The following is an 11,941-nucleotide window of genomic DNA, read 5'->3' as shown; positions in this document are numbered from 1 at the left end:
GAACTATGGGATAGCTACGGAACGGCTACCCACAGTGCACCGCTCCAGAAATCAACGCTAGCCTTGGACCATGGACGCACACCATCGAATTAACGTGCCTAGTGTGGACGCGCACACTCGACTTTAGAATATCAATTTTAAGAAACCAATTTTAGCTAATTCGATATTATCCCGTAGTGTAGATGTGGTCTTACAGACAGGGCTGGGGGCAAACAAACTCAACGGGGGGGGGCGGGGGGGTTGAAGGGGCGTCTGGGAAGAGCCTGCACAGGAGAAGAAAAGATGCGCAGCCTGCCGCGGGCATGCACATCCGAGAGGGGGCCCAGCGCATCCACCGGAAGACTTCGAATGTGCCCCTGGAAGTTTTCACACTTACTACCCCTTCAGTCTTACGCAGCTGGGGGCCGATACCAACCCGCTCAACCACCCAACCGAGGGGCGCGTTCTGGGGGGGGCGGCGTCACAACCGTTCCCTGCCACTGGATAAGAACGCGGGAGGGCGCTCCTAATTGGTTGATCGCGCTGTCCATCAGACTGAGGGCTCCGTCCAGTAGATGGCGCTGAGGAGACGCAGTCCCTGCCCGCACGCCAGACTCAGTAGCGGCAGCTGCCCGGCTCCCCAGAGGAGTGTGCTAGATCGGGGGTGCTCGCCACTTGTCACCGAGGCACTTCCACCCCGCAGCGCTGGAGCCCCTGCAGCCTCCCAGGCCGTCCTCGGCTCTGCTCTCCATGATGCTAGTGCAGAGGTCGGGGGGTTTCCGGCATCACCCTGCGAGGCGGCCTGTCGGGGGGCTGAGGAGCGTGGGGCGGGCAAGGCTGGGTGTAAGGAATCTCTGAAGGGGCGGGGAGGAGAGGAGGAGTGGGCAGGTTGTAAGGAGTCTCCGAGGGGGCGGGGAGGGCGTAAGGAGTCTCCGAGGGGGCGGAGAAGAGGATCCGTTTGCACGCTGTAAGGCAGCAGGCGGGGCAGCCCTAGGGCTCTGAGGGAGGAGCGGAGGGGCACCAGTCTCTGCTCCCTCCCCCGGTGCTAGGTCCGGTGTAACAAAGCCTTGGTAACGGGGTTGCTACTGCGCTGGTCGGTGCCTGGTAACCAGGCGCTGCCCCTTTAAGCGACGGTGGTGTTGCCTTGCCGGAGGGCGGGGAAGATCCGAAGTGCCCTTCGGCGCTCGCTAGCCCTGTGCCGGAGCTAGCAGCTCCCCCCGTCCCCATTCTCACTCCCATGCGGGCGCTGGGGACGACGGCACTCTGGGCAGCGCGGCCGCAGGGAGGCGGCTCCTCTCGGTATGTCTTGGGGGCTCCCTGTCTGCTGAGCCCGCGCAGGTCCCGCCTGAGTCGCCCCGGGGTCCCATGAGTTCAGAGCTGCCCCGCGCCTCGCCGCTCCGCGCCTTCTTTAAGATGGAGCCGGCTCCGTCCGCTTCCGAGTTGCTGGTGGGAGCTTCCGAGTTCCTGAAAGGTGAGAGCCTGAGGGACACAGGAAGCCCGACTGCCCAGGGCCCCGGGAACCGCCTGGTTATCCTGGCGGCCGTGGCCCCTTTCCCCGGGACCCTGCCTGGCTGCCCTGGCCCCTTCCCTCTCCTGCCTCTCCCTGTAGTTTCGTGGTCCTCGCCGTTCTGCCCCTGTCCCCGGGGCTCGGGCTGGGGCTGGTCGTGTCTAAGCCGGTTCTTTCCTTCTCGGTTCCGGTGAGGAACCAGCCGGCACCTGTCGCCACGGGCTCTGCGCTGGGTGAAAGCCGCCCTGTAGCGAGCCCGTCCCGCCCAGCCTTCGCCGGGGGCACAGCCGTGGGCAGCTGGGCGCAGACAGCCGGACTTTCTTTTCTCCCGGCTACGCAGGAGAAATGTAGCGATGCCCCGCCCGCTCGGAGGCAGGGTATTAAAGGCCGGGCGGGCGGGTGGATGGAGATAGCTCTTTTGCCACCTAACATTGAGTTTACCGTGCGGGACGCGGGGGAGGGTAGAGAAACTGAACCACGACAACTGTATAGCCTTCGTCAGTTGCCTTCAACTTTGTTTCAGATCGATTATATTTTGCTACTTTACGGAATAAACCCAAAAGCACAGTAAATACCCACTATTTCTGTACTGATGAGGAGCTGGTCTATGAAAAGTAAGTGTCTTTTAGTTTCTTGCTACCGTTGTCCTGTAAGGCTCTTGCTAACTGCTTAACTCTCTTGTTCACTGATGCATTTCAAGTCCTCTGTAATGAATGGAGTGTTGTAAAGAACCAGCCATTCTCCCCTTAAAGAATAACAAGACTGCTGTGAAATTACTTAATTTGTAGTTAACCCAGGGGTAGGTGGGATGGACATGCTGCTCTGGATTTATTTATAAAGTGAGGCTCTCTTAAGAGTAATTAAATCTTATTAGATAAAGTCTTAAATAGAAGTCTGTGTAGGGGAAAGTCAGGTGAAATAACAGTGGCTTCTCTATTTTGTTAGTAATTAACTCCTTATATTTTCTATATGCAGAAAAGTACGAAGTGATTATACTTTGATTTTTTTTTTTTTTTTTTTTTTTTTTTTTTTACAATTTAAAGATAGTGAAGCTTAGATGGGCCCTTAGATCAACACTTAAAGCTTGAAATCTGGTCAGATTAGGAAAAATAATAAGAGGTCGCTTTTACTGAGAGATTTGTAGGCTTAATAAATAAGGATGTTATATTTAAAAATGTGTTTCTTTCCTGTGGGATGAAAGACCAATGCATGCAAGGGAAACTGACAATTCAAGATCAGCTGTGAAATTGACTATACACAAAGTGGTGTGATCTGAACAAAATAAACAAGCCGAAAAATAGAGGTTAAGGAAAACTGTTCATAGATATTGGAAGCAAAAGCACTTATAGGTGTGTGTGTTTTCTTAAATTGACTGTGGGCCTTCTCAATAACATTATTAAAACAAGATGGCTCTGTTATCGTGTTACCTATTTTATTTGTATGATCTGAACTCAAAATAAAGGGAATTATGCTTATAACTTCATGCAACAAAGTGAGGCTATGCCTCAGACTATGGGATACAAAATACTATTAAAAAAATCAAGAGAACCAGATTATACCTTTAATGGGTATGCTCTGTTTGTAGCTTGGTTATTATAGAATGGGCATTCAGAGTTGTGGCAGTAATACACAAATGTGGCATCATGATACTAGGGCCAAGAGGAAGGGCATGAAGAATAGGGACCTGAAATTTAAGGATAATAAGTTTAAACTTCATGTGCTCATTTGCCCTCAATCTGGTTATTTGGGGGCATTCAGTACATAAATATATTTACAAAGTTTAACTGTCTGACCCTAAAGAGTTTGGTTTTATCCTTTTTACATGCAAAGGTTCACTTAATACAGTGCAGCCATATAAAGATGTAATACGTATAAATTGCTCTGTTTGAGGGAGTGAGACAGAGTTTATCTGCTGTGGCTCTGATGGACTATTTTTGTTTGCATTCGGTATATCACCCTCAGTTAAACTGTTTTGGATTACTGACAGCCTGATGAATCTGTATTTTCTGCTCGGTTAAAAATAATTCTTGCTACTTTTTTACCTGTTTGCAGATTGGTTGCTTTTGTGGGTAAGATTCTGTGTCAAGAGGGACAAACATGATGATGAAAAATTTCATATTCAGGCAGGTTTAATCTAGCTGAGGCTCTGAGGATTCTTGAACTTCATACTGTCATTGAGACTTAGTGCATGTCTACACTTAAAACGCTGCAGCGAGAGCTGCACTGGTGCAGCTGCGCTGCTGTAGTACTTCAGTAAAGATGCTGCTACACCAATGGGAGAGCTTCTCTCATCAGTCTAGTTAATCCACCCCTGTGAGAGGCAAGTAGCTATGTTGATGGGAGAAGCCCTCCCATTGACATAAGACTGTCTACACCAGAGTTTGTTCAGTATAACTACATCCTCAGGGATGGATTTTTCACACCCCTGAGCAGCATAGTTATACTGATATATGATTAGAGTGTAGACCAGGGATAGGCAACCTATGGCACGCGTGCCAAAGGCGGCATGCAAGCTGATTTTTCAGTGGCGCTCACGCTGCCCGGATCCTGGCTACTGGTCTGGAGGGGCTCTGCATTTTAATTTAGTTTTAAATGAAACTTCTTAAACATTTAAAAAACCTTGTTTACTTTATATACAAGAATAGTTTAGTTATATATTATAGACTTATAGAAAGAGACCTTCTAAAAATGTTAGAATGAATTACTGGCACGTGAAACTTTAAATTAGAGTGAATAAATGAAGACTCGGCACACCACTTTTGAAAGGTTGCCGACCCCTTGTGTAGACCCTGGCCTAAGATACATGTGCATGGCTGACTGAATTATGCAGCAGGGTTGTGGGTCTGTTACCAGTGCAGTCCTATCTTAAACAAAAAACGGTTAGGCTGCGATTCAAGAAGTTTGCTCTTGACAAAATCTTGCTAATTGTTGTGCTGTCTAGGGCTTGAATTAATAGCTTGTTCAGTGCTTGCAGTACTCAATCTCCAGATTTCTTTTTCTTCAATCTTGGTTTAAGCCTAGATGTGATGCAGAAATTGTACTGGTCTCGTTATCCATTCTCCTTATGGTTATTGACCTGGATCAAGTGTTCATGCTGACTCTTGTTTCTGTCAGGTATCTTTGATATTGCTGCTTGCAAGATAATTGTGATGTGTGTGCAGTGTATGACGGGCTAGATGAAATTGCATGTGAATGTTTGTGCTCTGAGAGGATACAGAGGATGATATTGAGCATTATGGTGCTCTCATCACCCTTATAATTAAATGTGTGTAAATCAGCTGGGCAGCTACTGTTTTGGGCTTCAGTGTTAATCATACACAGATAACGTTAAGCTGTTTTTTTTTATTTGCATTTGGATGGGACAGTATGTATCTGGATTAGGGCAAAGTGGCTGACAAAACTTGGCAAGATGAAGGTAATGTTTTTAGGGTAGGGGAAACATCTGGCAGCAATAGTGAGATTGATGTCCCTTGTGAAGAGAAAATTTGCCCTCTTGTTAGAAGGGTTTGCAACTGGGAGATACTTTACTAAAATTAGCTGGGTATCTAAGGGTAACATTACTTTGCTAAAGTAGCAGCTAAAGCACTCTAGGCTCTACTTATTTGGTGAAAAAGCCTGTGACATCTTGTGAATATGGACCTTACTATTGTTATCTTTGTCCATATTCAATCACTGCAATATGGTTTGCTTGAGGATACCAGAAACCCACTTGAAAGTTTTTCACCTCATGCACAGTGCATTGGCCAGATTATTTACACTAGGTCTATGTTAGAAACTTTTGCTCATACAGCAGTCTTGGTTGAGTGTGACTTTTTTTCCCCAACAAAAGTCCTAAGGTAGATGAAGTTATATTGGCATAAAAGTGCTTTTGCTGGTATAGTATATTTCACTCATTAAACCAATGTAAGCTATACTGGAAAAAGCATTCTTTTGCTGGTATAAGGGTTTAAGACTACCAGATTTCTTCTATAGTTAAACCAACAAACCTTTTCAAACATAGACAAGACCTTGGTAGCATTCTTGAGCTCGCACATGATACCTGTGTGTCATGATCTTCATTAGCTTCCAATTTAACTTTTGGATGTAATTCAAAGGTCTGGGTTTTTCTCCTATGAAATTTTTTTTGTCTTGGGTCTTAGCTACCTCAGACTGCCTTTCTTCCCACGTTGCGCCACACCACTGAGGTTTCCTCAGGTTAGGTGCTTTATATCTAAATGTCTGGGCTGGTGACAAGATGTTAACTTCTGTGGTTTTGTATCGGTTTAATGGTGAGCAAAATTTAACCCAACATTTAAAAATATAAATTGACTTTGATTGGACATTAATTCTAAACACTCTTCTGAAGAAAAAAAACTATAAAGCTTCAGTGCATACAGATTTTGAACTTGCAACTTAAAAATAATTGAATCCAACACTTCACTCATTATTGTTACGGGTCAGGAAGATTTATCTATATTTTACTTCCTCACTGGAGGGACACCTTACTTCCAGTATACAGAATCCAGGAAATATATACAGAAATTCAAGAAGGGGTGGAAAAGCTCTCTAAAGTCCAAATAGTGCATCCCTTCATCTCATCAGTAGTTACATGGTAACATGACCTGGTAATCTCCCTACCTTTTGCATCAAAGTGAGAAAGGGTTCTAAAATTGCCCTTGTATTTTAGGGCATATATCTAAAGACCTTTTTGTTTCTTTGTGCATAGAAGGACAACTTAAAAAAAAACAAAAAAAAACAAAAACTTTTTCCAGGGAAGGGGGGGCAAACTACGTGACAATTATCACCTGGCATACAAATTTTAAGTAACCTTGTGCAACAATACATACCTCTCCAAGTAGCTAATGCCAAATTTTGCCTTAACATTTGTTACCTCTCACATAAATTTTATAATGTATACAAGATATGGATGGCTTCAAAAGTACTTTTTCCCCTATGAAACTTGGATTATCCTGAGAAAAGCGTATGAAATAGAATACAAGTCTCCTGATTGCTGGTTGGGTGTCATATCAGCTAGACCATCTGCCTCCTAATAATGCTGCTTCTGTCTGTTTAGACTGTAAGCTGTCTGTGGCAGTAACTGACTTACTACATGTTTGTACGGTGCCTTGCACAATGGCACCCAACCTCAGTTGGGACCTCTAAGTGTTACTGTAATTTAAATAATTTTGTAACTGCATATTTTTGTCATGTAACAGTGTAATCACACTAGTTTCAATTATTTTGGTAATTTATTTTAAAATACCTGTCAGCAACTATGTCTGTAACAACACAGACCACAGAAAAGATCCAGGAAATACTTTTTTTGACAAATAGATTCATTACTAGGTATATTCATATAGAACTCCAAGTATTAATTCATTTAAACTACAATACAGAAACATATTTCCTGCACCCCCTCAGAAGCAGTACAAAGGCCTGGAGGAGTTGGGGTAATGGAGGAGCTGAGGGAGAGGGAAGGAATTACTGGGCCTGAGTATGAACTTGAAGGATTGTGTGGGTGAGAGAAGTATGGAACAGGGTTTTTTTTGGAGGGTGGGGTGAGATTGTTAGGAAGCCTCTGGCTGACCTGAGTCCTTCTCATTTAGTCAGGCACATCTGTCCCTTTTCCTATATGTCCCTGTACCCCCTCTCCTATTCAGACCCTGCCCCAAGCTGTCCCCCTGCACTTGCCCTTCTGAATCCCAGTCAGTGACACTCCCTTCTTCTCCCCCCTCCCTTCCCAGGAGCCCCATGTGCCCCATGCTGTCTGTTTCTCCTTATCCTGTGTCTCTTGGCCTGGCCCCATGGGCAGGGCACTGTGAGGAAGGCAGATTCTTCCTCTTTTCTGTCCACAACTGGTGCCACTCCCAGAGCGGCTGTTCTCTGCTCTGACACCACAGCAGCCCTTGCTGGGTGAAAGGAGCAACTACAGCACAATGTGTTTTCTGTAGGGGAGGGGAATTCTGCGTGGCACATGAATGCTGCACATGCGTGGTGGTGCAGAATTCCACCAGAAATAAAAATTGTTTGCATCATTCAGAATGCCTTGCTACAAAAAGGCCCTTTTTGTTTAAAATTGTTAGTATTTGAAATCAACTGAGGCACTCAAGCTGTTATTGCGAAAGGGGAGAGGATCTTTGAGGTATCAATCCAGGACCCAAACTGTTTATGGGACTTTATAGGTATAAAAAGAATGTCCCGAGCCACAGTGGGATATGAGAGTAGTCATACATTGATAATTTCATCAGTTTCATCCTCCTAGTAATTGGTAAGACACTCTCATATACAGAAGAAAATACAGCCTTCTTTTTATGGTGATAGCACTATACAAACCCAAAACTCATAAGGTGTGTTCAACAGGGTTGTAGAAACTCTGAGCTCTTTCTCTGAGGCCCATCAATGTGCATTCATTGAAGCAGTATGTTTCCTAACTAGTAACTCCAGACACTTAGGCAGAAGATTTTCAGCCTAATAGTTATCGGAAACACATCCTCTGATCAATCCCAGTATTTAAGATCTGTCCCCTACCACAGCTCTTTGTTCTTCAAAATGTACCCTTGAAGAGTGTGGCAAAAAAAAAAGGTTTGCTGTTAGACATTCCATTTATAAATAGAGATGGGGCCTCAAAATTCCTCTGTAGCTTTTGAGGTGTTTGGTCTCCTGTACTGGTCACTCCTATCATTAAGGATAACAACTCTTATACACTGTAACTATTTTTTTGTAGTCCAAAGTAGATGCAAAGCATGACTGAATTATGATGAAAATTAAAGTTGGGAAAGAAACTGAGTCAGAAGTGAGTGCTCAGTACTGTTGCTCATATGTTCAAATCAAATATCTCAATACTTTATCAAATGAAATGCTTTTAAAAGCTATTTAAGCCCATCTCAAATGGTAGCTATCTTGAAATTCACTACTGTAATGACAACTGTTCTGGTTAAATATGTTGTGTGTTAACTTGAGAACCTATCATGCCATGGTGTAAAAATGAGAGCGTGTATTAAAACCACTTCCTTTCTCTTGCCAGCCTTATATACCATCAAATGAAGGGGGGGAGGGGTAACTGAATGGAATTATCCAGTTGTGACTACATTAGGTAAAATTGGTTCTGATCTAGTGAATATTATGTGTGAAACTCTCTTGTCTTAAGATGATGAAGGTCTCTCTTCAAGAGGTACATGCTTTCATCTGTAAAGGTATACCATTTTTTGATGCCTTCACGGATGTAGAGCTGCTGAGAAATAAACCAGCTCACAGATGATCATTTGGCACACAGACATGGCCTGTTTTGGATAGACCTAATAATTTAATAAGTTGGGCCCTGGTAAATAACTTTCTTCAAGAAGAATAGTGGCTCTTGCTCTTTGTTTTTCAGCAAACAGATCTGGGTTGGAGATCCTGCATTTGACTGATTTAACGTACAATAGACTTTGACTTGTTATATCAACAAACTAGAAAGCTCGCTGGACGTGTTTCAATTTTGGGAATTTTTATCAAAAAATTTTATTCCAGGACTGCCGTAATGAAGCAAAGGATCCTTCACTATCTTTCTGAATTATAGTGTGTTTAATCAACCGTTTATTCTGGTTGGTAATTATATTTATTATCAAGACATTACAAATACCATGCCACCAGAGACACTTTGTGAACAGCCGCAGAAGTAATTATATGTGACAGTGGAACATTTTGTACAGCATATACTTCATATCAGCAAGAGGATCTAGGTTAACTTACTCAAACTGTGATATATTGCTGTGGATCAAGCAAGCTTAATTCAGAGAATATATATCCTCTATTTTTGAGGTTAGGAAGTAGTAAAGTCAGTATATTGAATGCTTACTGTGTAATAAAGTGAAATTAGTACTGTCTAGAGCTGTATTGGTATGAAATGTCTTCTTCACTGCCTTCATACTTTCAAAGAAGCAGTTTCTTTTTCCTGACAGAGCACTGGTAAATTTTCATTTACTTCACAAAGTTAAGTCTCCTTACTTAACTGTGGTGACTCAATAATTGTAGCTGTGCAGAAAGCCCTGATTCAGTGGCTGTAGGACCAATGATGAAAATTTAGACTACACTCATCACACCACACAAGAGCTGCCACTTCCCACATAAAGCAGCGAGTTCTTTGTTCATTTCAGCAGCATGTGGTGATGTTAAATTGAAAATCAGTTGACTAATCTTGTCAGGCAATAGAATACAAGAAAAGCCATTTTCGAAGGCTAACATGGAGTATAAGCAAGAGACCATACATCATGTGTGTGAGAATACTTTGTGGCAAAACTCCAGTTTCTTCAAATACTGGTCCAGCTAACACACGCAGTAATCATACACCACTATTAAAAATTGAAGTGTACCATTCACCCCTCCCCTTTCACTTATAAAATTGAATTGCAACGCGTTTAAGGTACAGAATTAGCCCATAAAGGGGAACCTCAGATTGAATGTGGAAGTTATAGGTAGCTATTCTCCTCTTCTAAAAATTAGAAGTATGATTTAGATCCTAGCCAGATTTCTACTGGGGTAGGGGAGAAGGATTAGTGTCCATAGACCTTCCACCCCCCACCCTTCCTTCTTAGAAACCAGTGGGATGCGCAAAAAACCCAAAACCATCCCCTCAAAACACTTGTGCTGAACTTTGACCTAATTAACAATTTTCTGCACTTGTACTGTGCCTCTCCTCAACATCTCAAAGGGGCATCTGTGCATATCTGCTTTGCTCACTAAAGGATAAACAAATCACCAAAAACTGCGCTGCAAGTTAGTACCAATCAAAAATAGAACTCTTGTCTTCTGAGTCCCAGGCTCCAACTTTCACCACTGTACACCATGCTGCCTTCCTGCTTAGACAGATTTACTGAGGAACTTAGACTTCCTCAAGGAGGGTGTGTGTTTTTTTTTTCTTTTTTTCCCCCCCTCCCCAAAGTGAAGGGGGCTTCCAGTATGCTCTGAAAATCTGTTTTTTAAAAAAAAGCTTGTTCTATAACTAAACCTTCTTGACTAAGAACTTTATATCCCGCTCATAAGCTTTGTCCTGGTTTCTGAGGTACCTTGTCTCAGAAATGCTTCTCTACTGATAGTTGATTAATGGAAGTTCAGTCACTGTTGCAGTTGGGTCATGATTCATTGATGGTTTTGAAGATCAGGACTGCAGTCCTGAAGAGGAGTGGAAACTTGCTGAGGGAGCGAAGCACTACGTGATATGCTTGTGGTAGCCTGTTCTGTTTATGTAGGCTGGAGTCTTTGAGTTGCTTTCCCATTCGATCCTAAGTATAGTGAAATATAGTGACCTACAGTAATCCAGCATGGAGATGGAGAGCACAGGGATCGCTGTGTCCAGATTCTTGTATGGAAGGAAGAGTCATAGTTTTCTAGCAAATTGGAGGTGGAAGAAGAATTTTATATGTAAAATTTATTTTACAAATACTAGTTGGTGGCTTAGAATTAGTGATGAATTGGGAGCAGGACACCTTTGCTTTGAACCACTCTGATAGTTGGACAAGAGGATGCTTTCAGTGGAAAGGAGAATAAAGACCCAGCTAATTCTTTCAAGCGTTTCTACTTTCCAACTAATCTCTGTGATTTTTTTGTTTGAGTTTACATATCTGGACATCAGAATTGCTGACACAAAGGATTTGCTTCTCGGTGGCTTAATTTGGGCATTCCCACTAATCAACAATAACACTGCCTTTCATGAAAGGTAATAAAGTTACCTCATGATTCTAGTGCATATCCTCCAGAGGACAGTGAAGAGCTGGATTGCTCTGGTCTAGTAATGAGCTATGACACAACACTGAATCAAGAATTCAGGAGATCCAGTAGCTTCAGCGCCCCCCCATCCCCCCTTGAACATCACAGCAACGTTAGGATTTGTCCTGGGACATACTCTACTTTGTTTTTGGACATTTTGAAATCTTAGATCACAGATAGCAAGTGTAGAAAATAGGACACTTTTTTCGGGGGTGGGGGAAAGGAGTAATTGCCTATAGAAGACAAAGTGTCCAATATTGAGACCTTTGGTCACCCTAAGCCCAGGGCTCTCTAACACAGCTCAGCTGACTCAAGTGCCACTAACCCTGTGCTTAAACTGCGGTGCAGACTCTCCCAAAGTGGCCACTGACTCTCCCACCTGGCTTTATAACCACCCCCCACCCCCGCTGCAGGAGATAGATGAGGGGGGGCACACAGGAAACTGTACCACATCGAGGCGCGCGCGCACACACACACACACACACACACTCTCTGCTGCAGCCCACTCTGTGCCCTCCCCGCCTCTGGCCCCGGCCAAACACCCTTGTTGGGTCACGGCTGCTGGCAGGCAGTGGCCTGGGCAGGGTGGCTGCATGGGGGCAGCATGGTGAGGGCCGGGGAGCTATTTATCCCATTGGTGTGCACGGCGCCTGACCCTGAACAGAGTCCACACGCCACAGGGAGCTGTCTGCACGGTGAGTGGGGAAAGGAGCTATGCGATCTGTGGGGTAG

At 44.0% G+C, this 11,941-nt stretch overlaps 1 protein-coding gene across 3 annotated transcripts in view; it reads left to right on the top strand.

Moving 5' to 3' along the window:
• The first annotated feature begins 1,136 nt into the window (after window positions 1-1,136).
• Window positions 1,137-11,941, top strand: part of CDC14A (cell division cycle 14A) — a 122,199-nt gene continuing 111,394 nt past the window's right edge. For all 3 annotated transcript variants that reach the window (XM_032804930.2, XM_032804931.2, XM_075067830.1), the window contains exons 1-2: window positions 1,137-1,450; window positions 2,010-2,100. In XM_032804930.2, the coding sequence (XP_032660821.1) occupies window positions 1,345-1,450; window positions 2,010-2,100 (197 nt within the window). In that variant the 5' untranslated portion in view covers window positions 1,137-1,344. The remainder of the gene's footprint in view (window positions 1,451-2,009; window positions 2,101-11,941) is intronic.

This window comes from Chelonoidis abingdonii, chromosome 7 (genome assembly GCF_003597395.2).
Source record: "Chelonoidis abingdonii isolate Lonesome George chromosome 7, CheloAbing_2.0, whole genome shotgun sequence".
Classification (NCBI taxonomy): Eukaryota; Metazoa; Chordata; order Testudines; family Testudinidae; genus Chelonoidis; species Chelonoidis abingdonii.
This window is presented reverse-complemented; position numbering and strand designations above follow the sequence as displayed.